The sequence below is a fragment of the Bidens hawaiensis genome, unplaced genomic scaffold (genome assembly GCF_021521415.1).
Source record: "Bidens hawaiensis isolate Kalapana, Puna unplaced genomic scaffold, B.hawaiensis_p1.1 tig00008996_1, whole genome shotgun sequence".
NCBI classification, from domain to species: domain Eukaryota; kingdom Viridiplantae; phylum Streptophyta; class Magnoliopsida; order Asterales; family Asteraceae; genus Bidens; species Bidens hawaiensis.
Genome location: NW_027504982.1, coordinates 122,984 through 140,908, shown reverse-complemented (window position 1 = coordinate 140,908; position 17,925 = coordinate 122,984). Strand labels below are relative to the sequence as shown.

At 35.3% G+C, this 17,925-nt stretch overlaps 1 protein-coding gene and 1 pseudogene across 2 annotated transcripts; one reads left to right on the top strand and one right to left on the bottom strand.

The window, feature by feature from the left end:
• The first annotated feature begins 773 nt into the window (after nt 1-773).
• On the top strand, nt 774-5,480 carry LOC143609687 (OVARIAN TUMOR DOMAIN-containing deubiquitinating enzyme 4-like). 2 transcript variants are annotated; one of them, XM_077084374.1, is made up of 5 exons: nt 774-837; nt 2,179-2,300; nt 3,434-3,532; nt 4,316-4,480; nt 5,390-5,480. In XM_077084374.1, the coding sequence occupies exons 2-4, from the start codon at nt 2,263-2,265 to the stop codon at nt 4,464-4,466; spliced, it is 288 nt and encodes a 95-aa protein (XP_076940489.1). In that variant the 5' UTR covers nt 774-837; nt 2,179-2,262; the 3' UTR covers nt 4,467-4,480; nt 5,390-5,480. The 2 variants fall into 2 exon arrangements, with proteins under 2 accessions (XP_076940489.1, XP_076940490.1); XM_077084375.1 differs by lacking the exon at nt 5,390-5,480 and having other exon boundaries at nt 4,316-4,482.
• A 1,770-nt stretch (nt 5,481-7,250) lies between these two features.
• On the bottom strand, nt 7,251-17,724 carry LOC143609690 (4-coumarate--CoA ligase-like 9; annotated as a pseudogene).
• Between the last annotated feature and the right edge of the window lie 201 nt (nt 17,725-17,925).

Genomic DNA, 17,925 nt, shown 5'->3' with positions numbered 1-17,925 from the left:
AATTAGGGACATTCCTATCCGATCCGAACTGAATTCGGATGGATTCAGATCGGATTCGAATAACCCGAAATAATTCGTATAACAAATATACAAACTTAAGTTTTACTAAATAAACATACAAAACTAGAAAATAAAATTAAAACACTACAAGAACAAGGAAGTTAAGTAGTGTTAGAGAGTATAACGACGACATTTTTGCCTATGGAATGCTAGGTTGATTGAACGAATAATGAAGTTATGGTTGTAACTTGTAAGGCTATTGTAAATGTTAATGGACGTGGCCATATACACTAATAACATGCTATATATTCGGATTATTCGGATATCCGAATAATCCGAACTAACCAGCATTTTTTGAAATCTATAGCCAAATCCGAATTAGTTATTCGGATTTTGATTTTAGTTTGGATTTCGTTTTTTAGATTTCGGATTTCTTGAACAGCCCTACCCAACCGAATTACTGAATACATGTTAATGCCCCGGCCGCAACCCGACCAAGAGGCGGGCACCCAAATACTTTAGCGCCAAACCCAAAATAATCAAACGCTGCTCATTTGAAACTTTGCATAATAATAATAATAATAATAATAACACCCCCAAATATCAACCGTACACGAGACGAAGAAGATTCACACACCGATCACATCGAATTCGATTCTCTTCCAATCGCATTCCACTTTTAGCTTTCAAATCACTCATCCTTCATCTCATCTCTTCAGGTAAATAAAATCAAATTCTCCTTCAATTTCAATTTTCATCATATAATTAAGCTTCAACTCCGTACGTTCATGTCAAAACCTAGAAAACTATCGTTCTCTGGCGATTTCCGTGTTATCAGTACGTTCCGTTCAATCCGATTGATTATGTAGTGTTTGTTACGTGCATATATGAACGATATTTGATCGAATTTTATATTATTCATGTTAAAACCTAGCTAATTATTAAGCTCTGTTCAATCCGATTGATAACGATTATTTATTGAATTTTATATTATTTATGTCAAAACCTAGCTAATTATTAAGCTCTGTTCAATCCGATTGATAATGATAATTAATTGAAATTATTCATGTAAAAACCTAGCTAATTATTAACGATAATTAATTGAATATTATATTATTCATGTCAAAACCTAGCTAATTATTAAGCTCTGTTCAATCCGATTGATAACGATTATTAATTGAATTTATATTATTTATGTCAAAACCTAGCTAATTATTAAGCTCTGTTCAATTCAATTGATAACGATAATTAATTGAATTTTTATTATTCATGTCAAAACCTAGGCTAATTATTAAGCTCTGTTCAATCCGATTGATTATGTAGTGTTTGTTACGTGCATATATGAACGATAATTAATTGATTTTTATTATATTCATGTTAAAACCTAGCTAATTATCGTTCGCTGTACGCTCTGTTCAATCCGATTGATTATGTATTGTTTGTTACGTGCATATATGAACGATATTTGATTGAATTTTATTATATTCATGTCAAAAGCTAGCTAATTATCGTTCCGATCTGTGCGAGAGATTACGTATTGTTTGTTACGTGATTTATATCTCTTAGATCAGCATATATGAACGATTTTGTTTGAATTTTATTATATCATGTTAAAACCTAGCTAATAATCGTTAGCTGTATGCTCTGTTCAATCCGATTGATTATGTATTGTTTGTTACGTGCATATATGAACGATATTTGATTGAATTTTATTATATTCATGCCAAAACCTAGCTAATTATCGTTAGCTGTACGCTCTGTTCAGTCTGATATAGCGAGTGATTACATATTGTTTGTTACGTGATTTATATCTCTTTGATCAGCTTATATGAGTGATTTTTGTTTGAAATTGTTTATATTCATGCCAAAACCTAGCTAATTATCGTTTGCTGTACGCTCTGCTCAGTCTGATACATGCGAGTGATTACGTATTGTTTGCTATGTGATTTATACTTGTTCGAGCAACATAGATAAACGATTTGTGTTTGAAATTGTTTTATAAACACGCATATGCATGTCAAAACCTAGAAAATTATTGTTAATTGGCAATTTCCGTGTGATTAGTATGTTCTGTTGTATCCGATCTGTGGGACTGATTATGTATTGCTTGTTATGTGGTTTATGCTTCTTCGAGTAGCATAGATGAACGATTTTTGTTTGAAATTGTTTTATGAATAGGCATAACTGGAGATGGAAGATGCTTGTTTCGATCTGTTGTACACGGTGCCTGTTTGAGAGCAGGAAGGCCAGTTCCAACGGAGAATGTTACTAAGGAACTTGCTGATGATCTTAGAACCAAGGTATTAAACAATCAAAACTGATTTTATGTTAGTTTGTTGTAATAAGTAACAAGATCGTATGGCATCGTGCTATATGTTTATGCGAATTGTAAATTGTAGCTGATTAGATTATATTTTGTGATTTTTTAAGGGAAAATCCAACCTAGACCTTTTTCAGATTTAACCTGGTGATCAGTTTGGAACTGTTGGCTTTAATTGTGTGATCAAGTTTGATAAAATGTTGCGGGGTAATTTTGTAATTAGTAAAAAGTAAGGTTTAGGGTGCTTTATGCAACATTTGTAGTTAGGGGGTCTTGATGTAAATATTAAGCGGTTATAAAGTTAGTTATATAACTACTAGGTAGTTATGTAACCGCCGTGGTAGTTAACCGCAAGAGGTGGTTAATTAACCGCCATGATGATGCCTATAAATAGATGTTCGATGTAAGTGTCTTATAACAACGCTCTTCATATATCGTGTCTTGTTCGATCAATAAAGTTTGTGTTTCGAGTTAATCACTTGTTATTCTTCTTTGTTATGTTCTTGATTGTTGGTTGAATCGTGATCTCCTGGGTCCTACAGGAACACTATTTAACATGTAGAGATTGAAGCGAGTCTAAATGATTCTCAGAGTTAAAACTGTAGCTCTTAATCTATGTTAAGTTGCTAACCTTTTTTTTCCCCCATAAACTGTAGCTCTTAATTTATGTTAACCTTGCTCTTTTTTTCCCATTTGATTGACTTCACTCTATATGTACTTTATATGTGCTTTTGTAGTTCATGTGATGATACATACAATCTTTTTGGATAGTGATCAGTGTTTTCATTTGATAGGTTGTGAAAGAGTTGATTAAGAGACGGTCCGAAACCGAATGGTAAGACAATTTTTTGGATAGTGATTAGTGTTTTAATCCAAACTTTATTACATATGTTTATAATCTCTTTTAGATTAAAACCTGATTCGTTTGACCCAAAACAACTGCAATTTGTGATAAGACACTTAGTTCAACATAAGTGTATGATTACTAATCATATATGTTTATATACAAAACTTCTGTTGTTAATGACGAATCTTGTGGACCAAATGCAGCGGCATGAACGTTTTTAAACGCGCATTAGTGGATACATCGGTAACTTTGTGATTGTTTTTTAGGTTTCTTGAAGGTGAATTTGAGACTTATGTGTCACATATGCAACGATCACATGTTTGGGGCGGTGAACCAGAGCTGCTGATGTCATCACATGTCCTTAAGTATGCATTCTGAATTATTTTCTCTGAAATACTTATAAATCACCATGTGTAATGTACTAATCTCTTAACATGCTTAAAGAATTTAATTTGATGCAACTCTACATGTTACTTGCCATGTTTAAATCACAACTAGAAAAGGTATTTAGTTATTTACAAAGCATGTATTCCCATAATGTCAAAACCTTAATGCACTTCAAAATTACTCTAATTTGACTTACGAGAGCTAGAGCTCGGCTCGTTTCGAGTTCTTCTTCTCAAGCTCGAGCTTGGTCCGTGAGTTGTTTTTTCAAGCTCAGGCTCGGCTTGTTGATTATGTATTATTTAGTTTGTATTTGTTTTTAATTATTTTTATATATTTTGAGAAAAACCTTTAAACGAGACATAACTCAGCTCAAGCTTGGCTGTGCAGTGCAAAACTTATACATAGAAGTCCAAAATATATTTGTATTTGTTTTTAGTTATTTTTATATATTTTGAGAAAAACTTAAACGACATAGCTCAGCTCAAGCTTGACTGTCCTGTGCAAAACTTATACATTGAAGTCCAAAATAGGCAAAACTTATAAATACACAAGGCTTGAGCTCGGACTCGATAACTAAACGACCTTTATTTGTGGCTCAGGCTCCCCTTGCACTCAAAAAAACTTGGCTCATTTCGAACTTTTTATTGATTCGAGCTCAGGCAGCTCGTTGGTGGGTCGGACAACTCGGCTCATTTGCACCCCTTATGTTAAAGCACAAGTAAAATGATTTTGATATGTTTGTTTTTTTAATGTGTGTACAGGGTGCCTATAACTGTTTATATGCGAGATAAAAGGACAAATTCGTTTAAAGTTATAGCGGAATATGGACAAGAATACGGGAAGGAGAATCCAGTCAGTGTTCTTTATCATGCTTATGGACACTATGACCTCTTAAAGAGTCCTCTAAGCTGAATGTTACAACTAAGGTGTGTTCTTGCAGTTTCAAGGGTATTTTCGTCATTCAACATGTTTTTTCGTTAATGTTCATATTAAATGAAACACGATCCATAGGGCGACCTAATGAAAATATATGAATATTTGGGTGGCCTCCGGTTCGTCATCCATTCTTTCGAAAATGTATATCAAAACCATAATATTACACCTAATAGGCTAATATGAATGACTATTAATAGAGGCCTTTTGGGATTAATAACTAGGAATTATTTCGTTAAAAGTGAACTGCGGTTTTAGTCAAATAGTTTCAAATTTGCGATTTTCGTCCTTGTGGTTTCATTTCACTTGTTAGTTAAACCTGAATTCACTAATCCCGTTAAGTTTGGTCGTTAAACCAATTAGCGTGTCCTTCACGTGAGGGGCAGTTTTGCCCTTTTTTTCCCAAAATACGCCCCGGCCCCTCACGTGAGAGGGCTTGTGAATTAGGACTGGGGTTTATTTGGGGAGAAAAATGACAAAACTGCCCCTCACATGAAGGACAAGTTAATGGGTTTAACAACCAGACTTAACGGCATTAGTGAATTGGGTTTAATTGCAAGTAAAATGAAACCACATGGAGGAAAATCACAAATTTGAAACTATTGGACTAAAACTGTAGATTTAGACAAACCACATAGACGAAAACCGCAGTTTACTCCTTCGTTAACTATTTTTGTTTCTTGAAAACTGTAAAACTTCTATTTTTAAAATGTTTTCTAAGTGATTATTTTCCATCGTTATTTAGAAGACTTGACTATTTTGATTCAAGACCATACGATTCAGTATTCACTTATCATTTCCATCCGTTTATCGAACGTGTTACATAAAAACACCTTATAAAACTATTTGAATGATCGAACACAACAAGTTTTACCCTTATGTTAATGTTTCAAGCTTTTTAGGTAAAAGATAACGCAAGCGTTGCTTGAAAATCCCGATGAGTGGTTGGAGTTCAGCAAAACATTTGACAAAAGGTATGTAACCATTTCTGGCTGGATCATTCCCATTGAAGTTGTTGGTATATTTGTAATATATATTTATTATATTTTCCAATTATTTTAAATATGTATTTTTCTAATTACACCTGCATTTTGTGTCCCACCAGCATAGTAAGGTACGGTAGGGTTTTACTGTATAACTAAGGGTGGCAAATCAAACCCAAATGGGTTGTTTTGGGTCAATTTGGATAACTTTTAAAATTGAGATGGGTCAGGATGGATCAAACGAATTTTGCAAGAGGGTCAAGATGGGTTGGGAAAATACTAGTGACTTTTGGTTATAGGTTAGAATGGGTTTGCGTATGGGTTAGAATGGACTAAAACAAGCTTTATCCAATTTTATTTCAAACAAAACCCACGGAACCGAATAGAAACCGAGAAATCGAACCGAACATATACCGAAACCGACCGAAATGAAAAAAAAGCAAAACAGAAGCGAAAAAAACTGAAAAAACCGAACCTGAACTGAGAAAAAACCGAGTTTTTTTTATTTTTTATTTTTTTTATGAACGAGGAAGACCGGGGAAATGTTTTAGTTATTTTACTTTTTGCGTTTTCGATTTATATTTTGAGTTATTATTTTTTTATTAATTTTTTTGAATATTGTTTGAGGGGTTTTTGAAACCCTTTATATTTTAACCTTTACTTGGTTCAAGATGGGTTAACTTTATCCATCTTGACCCATACCCATCCTAAACCGAATAAAACCGAGAAATCGAAACTGAACAAAAACTGAAAACATTGAAACCGAAACGAAAAAAAAGAAAAAATGAACAAAAAAAACCGAACCTGAACCGACACGAAACTGAGTTTTATTTTAATGAACGAGGACGACGTGAGAGACATTTTTGTTATTTTAGTTTTTGCGTTTTTTATTTATATTTTGAGTTATTATTTTTTTATTAAAATTTTTGAATATCTTTTTGAGGGGTTTTTAAAACTCTTTGCATTTTAACCTTTACTTGGGTCAAGATGGATTAACTTTACCCATCTTGACCCATACCCATCCTAACCATCTATTTTAAAAATCCATCTTGACCCATACCCATCCTGACCCAAACCTATCTTAACCCATCACCCAAATCCAACCCAACCCACTCATATTGCCACCTCTATGTATAACATAATATTGTACACTATGTTATACAGTATAACCCGAATCAACCGTGCTATGAAACCTTTAAAACGACCAAAAACTTTTGATGATATTCGAGTTTATGTAGCTTTTGATAGGCATTGAATCTCTAACCTGGAGATAGATATAAATTGTATCGACCAAATAAATTGTCGAAAACCGGTTTGGATTGAGATTGCATGATCCTACTAAAATATAGTCTAATTTCATAGGTATTATTAATGTACTACAGTTCATTTCTCTAAAACACTATAGTCTAATTTCCTAGGTGTTATAAACTATTTTAACTTATTTATAACTAATTATAAATGTTATTAACTATAAAAAATTGTGGATAAAAATGGTTATTAGAGCTAATCATAATATTCAATATGTCATAATAATACCATGCTAATAATATGCTATACTCGAATAAAATAGACACTTTACCATCAAGATGTCCCTTGAGAACCTGTTTATCCATGTGTAATGTATAACTATGCTTACAGCATAGCTTAAAAGTTAAAACCAAAAAACTATAAGCATGTAGCAAATACATAAGCTTGACTATATACTCATTTACCAAGAACTATCAAGAATGATGATACCTATACCCGGTTTTCTTTCTCATACCCGTCAACCGAACACCAATTAAAGCCTAGAATTGACAGCCATCTTGATCAACTCCTTCCTCAGTACCTTTCCGGGTTTGGAATTGAATCTACAAAAGAAACCCTTCTTAGTTTCTTGTATGGTGCTACCTAGTTCAATTGTTCAACTGATATTAGTTTAGCAGTTAAATTAGGGAATGTAATCAAGTTTCATAATTGCTACACTTAGGTTATTTATTTTAAACAATTATCAAGAGTTTCATTAACAGTGAACCAAAGTGCATGCGGCTTAGCAGTATCAAGGTGTGTTGGAAATACGTCTTTGACATGTGTTTGAAGGTTCAGTGGATCCAACGGACAAAAGTGCAGATTTCGTAGTAAGATTAGAGCATGTGTTAATCGTAAAAAATGTAAGGAAAAAAAAATACGAGTGATTTCACGTGAGGGGTAGTTTTGTCCTTTTTTACCCCAAATACACCCCAGCCTCTCACGTGAGGGGCTTGCGCATTAGAACTGGGGTTTATTTGGGGAGAAAAAGGACAAAACTGCCCCTCACGTGAGGGGCTTGCGCATTAGGACTAGGGTTTATTTGGGGAGAAAAAGGACAAAACTGCCCCTCACGTGAGGGGCACGCTGATGGGTTTAACAACCAGACTTAACGGGGTTAATGAATTCGGGTTTAATTGCAAGTGAAAGGAAACCACAAGAACGAAAATTGCAAATTTGAAATTATTGGACTAAAACCACATATTTGGACAAACCACATGGACGAAATCACGAAAACCACAGTTTACTCTTAGGAGAATAAAGAAATTTGATTGATATTTGGTGATTTTATCCCGTTAATTCAAAACAAAATTTAATAAACTATTAAAAATCCAACCTGTTTAGCCACAAAATCTTTCACTTGTGTTTCATTAATGTTGCTTCCTCTTCTTTTAACCACAAACCCCATGGGGACTTGCCCTGCTGCTTCATCTGGATACCTGCAAAATCACACATCATATTATCATATTATTATTTTTTTTAATTATATGTGGACATTAAGATTAAGTAGTGAAATGAAATGCTTACGGAATAACAGCCGCTTCAGTAATGTCAGGGCGTGAATGCAAAATTTGTTCCAATTCGGCTGGCGGTACTTGCATTCACATAACCCCGTCAATATCATGCCCATTGGCGGATCTTTGTGTGGGCTAGGCCGGGCCTTGGTCCACCCATTTTTTTTCTTAGTAGTGTAAGTTTTCCGAAAAAGTCAAAAAATGTTTATATGTGTTGCGTCTTGCCCATCCAAATTATTGTTCAAGATCCTCCGTCCCACCCATATAATGTGTACAAGATCCGCCACTGAATTCATGCTAAAGTGGGATAAGGTAAGAATCACTGGAAGCTAAATTCAAACCTGGTAATTTTTCATAGATTGTTTATTTGTACGTTTTATCATCTTTATGGGTGTGTTTTTACTACTTGTCGGGAAACCAAAATCCTAGGTGTGTATATATGGGAACTTTACATTTTGCCACCTCTACATGTCGTATAAAGATTATATACAGGCGGCAAAATGTACCTGATAACCTTTATACTTGATCAACTCTTTTAGCCGGTCCACAACAAATAAGAATCCTTCATTGTTGAAGAAACAAAGATCCCCGGTTCTCAACCATCCCTCCGAGTCCACCATTGTATTAACACCTTGTTTATCATCAACATACCCTGATCACTCAAATTAAAACTGACTTTTAGAGCATGTTTGGGATTGAGTTTGTAAAATACTTATTGGCTTATCGGTGTTTTCAAAAAGCCAATAAGTTAAAAAAGTGTTTGGCAATCACAATTTTTTTTTTATTTTAGTTTTTTAAAATGGTTAAAAAGCATTTTTCCAAAAGCCTCAAATCCTAGCTTTTTAAAAAGCCAATAAGCATTTTTCAAACTCAATCCCAAACATGCTCTTAGATAGAAGTTTACCAAAAAGTTGTAATTTTACTATTAAATGAGTTAACAAACAAGGGTAGTGTATTTCAAAGGCATTCAAATAGTATATGTGTGCGTTCATTTATAAAAAGATTTCGTAAGAGAAACGGGCCGGCCTTTGATCTAGTGGTATCAATATATATACCGATATTAAATAGTTGAACAATTTGATATCATTTATACACACTTTCCTATATCTTTTACATTTCATAATGGATGGACCTCTAACCCATAGTTCACCATGGTTCATTGGAGGCAAACTAACCCCGGTGTTGGGATCAACTATCTTTGCTTCACAATGAGCTATGAGACGGCCAACCGAGCCTACTATGGTGCTCTTGTATGGACTAGTAGCTCGTGAGATTGCAGCTGTGGTTTCGGTCAATCCGTATGTCTAATGAACATCAAGTAACCATAAAGCAATCACATTAGACATAAGTGCACTTGTGAATGCTGAGGATTACATTTTCACTTGTGATGATTTATTACTTAGTTTATAATTGAGGGTGTCATTTACTTGTTGTAGATAAACTAGTAAACGTTCTCGCACGTTAGGGCTGAGTTTACATCAACTGAAAACCATATAAATGAAAACTAATACTGGCCTTGATAATACCAACACTAGTACATATATTGTTAAGGACCATCAACACATGTTTTATATCAATAGAAAACAACAAAAATAAATACCGACACCGGCCCTAATAACACCAACAGTGATACCTATTTTGCTCAACTGGTATCGGTTTAGTTCATCACGTATAGCTGACCAAGAAAGTCATTTTGACCCAAATTTTGCCAAGTTAAGTAAACTCTATTTTTTAAAATTTCAAAAAGAAAACAAAAATGTGTTTTGTTAATATATTTTAACAATTTCTCTAAAGAAATATATATTCTAAGGAAATCATGTAATATACATTGAGGTTCCATGGTGAACAAATTTGGTAATTGAGATTCATTTAAGACCAAATGAGAAAGTATAATATACATTGATACAAGTCAGGAAGTGCGGAGTACACATTTGATTAAGTCCGTTCTATTTTTTAATGGTAATGCCCCTCGGTGTGGGCTAAGGACAATGAACAACGAGGGCCTGGAAGTATTGCCCCAAATAGTAGGGTTAAAGGGCAGCAACCTATATTTTGTTATGCATTGGAAGTTGTTTTAGAATCACAAAGTTGCTTGAAATTAGTGGTCATAATTAACTTAACCATTTATATCAAATTTGGTCTTTAGTATCAAAACTAAAACCAAAGTGTTTGATCGGAACCAACTTTGTCCTTCGATACTAAAAATGTTATATGTCCCAACTTTGTTCTTCGGCACCAAAACAGTTAGTCAATATCAACTGAAGCAGCCGTAGCAAAACTTATGTAACTATAGTGTTTATGGCAGTTATTAATACAAACTGTAATGATGCTCCGTGAAAAGTTGTGATGGCTTATTTCATCGGTTAAATGCCTACATTAATGAATCATTTGGTATGATTTCAAAGTTGTAAAATAAAAAATAGTTTATAAAAATAAAATGGTCTAACCACATATACGTTGGACTAACTCATTCTCAATTCATCCTTGTAATTTAACTAAAACAAACATTTAACACAAAAAAGTAGTTAATCAGTTAAAAGCTCATTGTATTTCATTATTCATTTCTATCTCTATCTAGTTAATTAATTTATGTTTATTAATTTTTATTACATTTTTTCTATTTCTTGCACTCACAAATTTCATCATGGAGTGTTAATTAAGATCAAAATCTTGAATTTTTTACTTATATTTTAAGGTTTTGATTGATAAAAAGAATGGGCATGAATGCTTTAACATGTCCGATTGGTCAACCGAGTCTAGGCCAATTCAACTCGAAGACCTTGAAGACATGAACTATAAATGACCGGCCCTATATCGGTTCAGCTAAACCTTCAGTCTTCACTATTTATTAAATCCTATTATTGTCTGTTAGATTCATTATACACTTGGTTCAGTCTTATCCGGTTGATAACTTTTAACTACCCCTAACTACTATTGCCAAAGTCCCATGTCTAAAAATATTCTAAAAGTAGCGTAGAGGGAGACTTCAATTCTTTTATCATTATACTAACCGACCATAAAACATTTCTACCTTTATTTTACCTCATTTTAAAAAAAAAATCAATATAGAGAGAGGTGCACTTATTTCACAGCCAATAAATAATATGTTGAGAACTTTGTAACCGTATAATATGCTTGTATGCATTGCTTTAAGTGTGATACACAACATACTTAGGTAACCATCTCACTTTTTCTCTCACGTAACTTTAATTATTTTCCATTTACTATATATTAGTGACATATGAGATTCTCACAATTTTCAACATATTACTTAGAGGTAAAATTTTAGACTAAATGAATGTGTCTTTACTCGAGGTAAAATTTTAGACTAAATAAACATCACTTGGTTAGTATTTATATAATCATCACTTGGTTATCAAGCAATTATAAAATTTTTTACACAATATTAACAAGAAAATGCTTTAAGCACAAAATAATTTTAACTAGAAAAATATAGGATTTACATAATCATTCATATGTATTGCAATCAATGATGGACACAAGGTTTTTCTTGACAGCGTCATTGTTTTTCGGTGTTTAGATTTCTAATAACCCGACGTCTAAACTTTTGGGTTAGATCGGTTGTGGTCATGTCAACCGACATCGGAATTGTCTAGGTTCTCTTCCGTTTTCCAACCTCTACATGTTATTCATTCCTTTAAGGTTATAAGAGTTGTCAATCCTTGATATTTACATACATGTTTAAGTAAATTTTATTACTAACTTGAGATGGAAACTCAAGGTTCAATACAGCACTAACATGGAAATTAAGCCACAAAGGTCTTATTTTTTAATTTTGATTTAAAAAAAAACTAAATACGCAAGTATGCTTTTTTTTTTCTCTACATTACGATATAAATTTGTGATGAACCTAGCTAATACCAACAAGGTACCAGTATTCATTTTTATAGTTTTCGACCAATATAAAACAAGTGTCAATATCCTTTTGGTGTATCATGACTTTATTCGTTTCCAAGGTTATCAATCGATGTAAAACGCGTACCGATATTCTTTAGGTTGCGATATTAAGAGCAAGTACCTTAACGAACCGGTAACGACCTAAGTTGAATTCCCACCACATCGTACGGGAAATTTTAGTAGTTAATATTAGTTATCAATTTATTGTTTCATTAAATAATAAGATATATATTTAAGAATTAAATAACTTTAAAAACATGATGACAGATGACTTTTTTACCAGATTTTTTGAGATATTTATTTCTTTCATTATTCTTTTTTTTTCACGGCCAACAAACAGAAAATTGCTTAGAATGCGGTGACTCAATGGCAAAAGGGCACCGCCAGCTAGCCCAACCTAGCCGTGCGGAGCCCTTAGTCACCTCCAAGTTGTCCCTAGTTCCGAGGAAAACCCACCCGCCCAAAAACCCACTGGTGGTAAAACTCGGACGCTCTCAAGATCGAACTGGAGATCACAAAAATTTCAGTCTTCCTTTATTGAGCACCCAGACATCCATGCCCCCTCTAAAGTGTTGTAAGTGGGGTTTGAATTTGGGTCTCCATTAAAAAAAACTCAAGCTTTCTACCACTACAATATATTAGAAAGGACCATTATTTTTTTTAATAACTAAATATATACAATCATTTAAAAAATTGATTATTTATTATTTTTGGCAATATAAACATTTGTAAAATATAATTATAGTAACAATATCTACCAAGTAACATCATTCTCAGCAGATCGGGCCTCTATATTATTTTGAATATGTTCTCTATATTATATAGAGTAGAGTGGTTGTAAGTTATTGTGACTGAAGGAGATAAAAAACTTTTGTTGATCAGCAAATTTGGAGAAACACTATTTGCTATTTACAGTTTCTTAATGTTTTTTTTTAAAGTGGTAAAAGTATAAAAAATATTATTTAATTGAAAATAGAGAGAAAATTTAGTGTTTTTAATGTAATTAAAGAGAAAGGAGATGCTGCTCTGAATGCTCTGAGATATCATTCGAAGTACCAACCTGCACCAACGCCACATCCGAAAACCTTTGTTTAAACTTCCGAATAATCGCCACCCTCAACGGCGCTCCACCGCTAAACACAGTCTCCAACGATCTCGACCAGCTTCCACTCACCACCTCCTCATTACTCCCATCCACCAATGCCACCACCACCGGCGGCGCCACTGCCAAATAGCAAACATTAAACGCCTCAACTGACGTCACCACCATCCGTAAATCAAACCTAGCAACCGACACCAAACTCTCACCACTTGCTACTGTCCTAATACACAACGTGAATCCGTAAACATGAAAATACGGCACAGTACATAAACACACTGCCGGATAAACTCTAGATTTCCGTCCGGTTATCGCTCCAGCGACTGATGACATCAGATTCCGATGCGTTAACCTCACTCCCTTCGTGCTCCCCGTCGTACCTGAGATTTTTTTTTTGTTGCTAAATTAGGTGGTTTTACAAAAATAAAAACGGTTTTAGGTAGCTGACTAAATTTTAAGTGATTTTAGGCAATTTGCTATCTCAGATAACGGATTATGAGAACGCATCAGCTAACTTTCCAAGTAGCAATCCATGACTTGGACTTCCCCTTGAAAAAGTTAGCTGATGTGTCATCATAATCCGTAATCTGAGGTAGCAAATTCCTAAAAGCACCTAAAATTTAGACAGTCGCATAAAACCACTTTTATTTTTGTAAAACCACCTAATCTAGTACCTGACGAGTACAAAACCGCTGCGGTTTCCGTTTGCGAAACGTTGACGCTAATGTCATCACGTACCGATCATGACGTCATCATCGATTCGAACTTGTCCGACTCGATTACAACTATCGGAATGTTAAATCCGGTTTCCAATACCTTCCGAACCTTCGATAAGGCGTCCGCGGCGGCGAACACAACCGCCGGTTTACAAACCTGGATCTGCCATGAGATCTCGTGAACCGAACCGGCAGGATTCGCCGAAGACACGACGACACCGATTGAAAACAATGATAGATACAAAATCGGAACGTATGAACAGTTATGAGAGAGAATGAAAGCGGATGTACCTACAATTCATGTATTTCATGCGTCATATTTATACATTTTTTTGAAGTCATTTAATCATTAAAAAAACAACCAAACGATTTACAATGAAGTGGCAAGTAAGCGGGCAACAAGTTGCGCCGCAACCATCTTTTGGATAACAAATCCAATTATACTAAAAACAAAGTTTTGGCTCTTATGGGCCGATAAATTACTATGCTCGACTTTCTGAACTCTGTTCAGAAGGTCCACAGCATCCGGAGCTAAGAAACCAAATGTGTCAAAGGCGATGGGGATAAACACGTGTTGATTCACCAAACAAGCTTTCTCGTGTTTAACAATCTTGCCCGATGCCGCCTTCAATGCTACCTGGCCTGCTACAAAACCATTTTCCCTAAGACCAACAAGAGGGGACACTCCTGTGAGATCCACACAAGCGTGTTTACCCCCTACCCACCCAAAAACAAAAATATCGGCCGGTCGTAAAGTAGATCTTCCTTCAAGAGGATCCGTAAGAAAGTTTACGGGGGCCTCCTTTTTAACCGAAATTTCGGCCCGTTTAAAAACATCGCACAGAACATCCCTCACCAAATCATGTCTGTACTTAAACCCAGGATGTTATTTTAACGGGGGCCTCCTTTTTATACCTTTGTATGTTCAAAATGGATGTTATATTAACCACCATCCCCGTGGTGTCTTTACAGTTGTATACAGCTCGTATACGGGCTATACGACTCGTATAGGCCTCATATGACTGAGAGGGAAGATGATGATGCAGTCAATACAGGTCGTATAACCCCTATACGAGTCGTATAGGCTTCTTGGCTCGTATAGGCAGATTTTTTTTACTTAAGAAAAATACAAAATATAAAAAATAACAGCTGTCATGGTTACAAAATAACAAAAATGTAATTTAAAAATACATTTTGCTCTATATTAATTAAACAACTTACATACAACAGGAGTATCTCGAGGTATCGGCGTTTCAAGAGACATGTATGGAGATAAAGTCGGTACCCCGAAATGGTCATGCTGTTCGTAGGCGTTTAATTAGTATGGAGCAAAATATGTAATTTTAAATTACATGCTTTTATTTTATAACCAACTTAAAAGCCTTTACGAGTCATATAGCGGCTTGTATAGGGCCTATACGATACGAGAAAATATAAACTGACACACTCCGACACAAAATGACAAAACTCTGTATCTTAGAGATAATCGTTATGTTCACAGGTTATGAAACGGGTCGGCCGCAACCCTTGGTATTTTACTACTGTTAAAGCTTTTAACCTAGGGTAATTTTGTAATAGGTAAGCTAAACAATTTGTGTGTCAAGTTGTTATATTAGATAAGTTAAAATAATGAAGGATAGCATATCTAGGAAGATAAGGTTGTAGCTAGCAACTAGTTGTGCAAGTTGTTTAAGATAATGCAGATTTTATGTTGTATGTTTTAGTATAAATAGGTGGTTTAAGTGTCTTTGTAAGATGTGGTGGTTTGATCCTTTCTTTAATACAAAACAATTTTGTGTCTTTTGATTACCAACAATTGGTATCAGAGCTGCAAGATCGAAGGGCTGTTCGAGAAGAAAAAAAAAGAGGGCGACTACCACCCAACCCAGAACTTGTGACTGGTTCAGGGGTTGTTGAAGAAGCGATCTGTGATTGATCGTTTGTAACCTAGAACCTGTGACTAGTTCAGGGGCTCTTGAAGAAGCGATCTGTGACAGATCGTTTGTGAAAAAGATTGTCATCAGAAAACCTTGTTGTGGTCGATTGAGGCTGCTGAAGTCGATCTGTGACAGATCGAACTGTGAAAGCTGCTGGAAAAATCGGAGGGGCTGTGAACAGCTTCCAGAAGGTGTGCGTGAGACAGTTTAGTCGTGTGAAACAACTGAGTCGGACTGGTTGTGTGGAACAACTGTCGAAGGAGAAGGCCTAAGTCAAGTTGTAGTTTCTGTTCAGCGAGTGATCAGAATCTGAGTGAGGTTGTAGTCGAGAGAAAGTAGACAACAACCAACAATCTGCATGGAGCAGGTTTGTGACCGGAGGTTTGTGAGGATAAAGCGGAGCAAGTAGGATCAGTGAAAGATCCAGTGGATTGGTCAAAGCAGTGAGAAAGAGGATGTTGGAGTGGAACATGGTTGAATAGAAGGATTAGGGACGCCAAGAAAAAAAATATATAAAGGTATCTTTGACCCGATTTCTTCTTCGCCAAGGACAAGAACAGCAGGTGACTGGTTCTTTTGGCAGAAGTGTTCCAACTAGATAGTGCAGGAAAAATGTATCAGCGGGGTTGCTTTCGTTTAGCGGCATGGAAGACAGAAAAGCGGGTGGCTTGTCTTCTGGTTGGTGGTTGATAGCGTGTGGCTTACAACTCAGGAAGAAGCTAGCGTACTGGGGTAGCGAAGGTCAAATCAAGAAGAGTCAAGTGAAGACTTTGGATGTGACCAGAGTAAAGGTTGGAGTCCGGGATAAAGTCTAGTTGGCTCGGGAAGACGATGATTCGACATTGTTGTGAAGGGCAGTGTGAACATTAAACGATTAGAGGGGTGATTGTTAGACATCATCGTTATGTTCACAGGTTATGAAACGGGTCAGCCTCAACCCTTGGTATTTTACTACTGTTAAAGCTTTTAACCTAGGGTAATTTTGTAATAGGTAAGGTAAACAATTTGTGTGTCAAGTTGTTATATTAGATAAGTTAAAATAATGAAGGTTAGCATATCTAGGAAGATAAGGTTGTAGCTTGCAACTAGTTGTACAAGTTAGTTTAAGATAATGCAGATTTTATGTTGTATGTTTTAGTATAAATAGGTGGTTTAAGTATCTTTGTAAGATGTGATGGTTTGATCCTTTCTTTAATACAAAAACAGTTTTGTGCCTTTGATGACCAACACTATACCTATACTGCTGGTATAACCCCTATACAAGCCGTATAATCGTCTCGTGGTATATACCGGACTGTAACGCGTCGATGCTGACGTCATCACCGATCCGAACTCATCCGATCCGATAATCAACACCGATTGAAACACAGCGATAGATACAAAATCGTCGTAAGCTATATACGAACAGTTACGGGAGATAATATAATTAAAGCAGATTACCTTTAACGAGAGACAACGGCGGTTGACGGAGTGACGTGGCGAGGTTCCGTACGAAGAGCTTCACGTCGGAGTAGCTGATTCTCCGGCCAGTTGTGGCGTCGATGAACGATGCGGTTGCGGTTGCGGTGGTGGTGAGTATGGAGAAGATGAAGTCAGTTACTGATGAGTGAGTTGAATGTGAAGGTAGAAGTAATGGTGGTTTGAGGCTGTGGAATGTAACGGTTTCTGTACAGTTATTATTATTATTATTATTATTATTATTATTATTATTATTATTATTATTATTATTATTATTATTGTTAGAGGTGTGTTGGCCACAAAAATATGTGTATGTTGAATACATCGATGGATAGTAGATGATGAGTAGGGCGGTAAGCGAACTGGACGTTTGTTTGGTTGTTTGTATGGTGGGAAATTTGTTTATGTTCGTTCGTTTATAAACGAACCGGACACAGGCAGAAAAACTTTGTTCGGTTAGCTTAACGGACGAACAGGGATGGAGGTCGCGCTCGTTCAATAGTGTTTGTGAACGTCTGGTAGCGTC

Bases quoted from the DNA above. Each gene is read 5' to 3' on its own strand.
- LOC143609687 (XM_077084374.1), top strand. From the start codon at position 2,263: ATGTTACTAAGGAACTTGCTGATGATCTTAGAACCAAG. The intron at 2,301-3,433 runs GTATTAAACAAT...ATTGTTTTTTAG, and splicing joins CTGATGATCTTAGAACCAAG to GTTTCTTGAAGGTGAATTTG. The intron at 3,533-4,315 runs GTATGCATTCTG...ATGTGTGTACAG, and splicing joins ATGTCATCACATGTCCTTAA to GGTGCCTATAACTGTTTATA.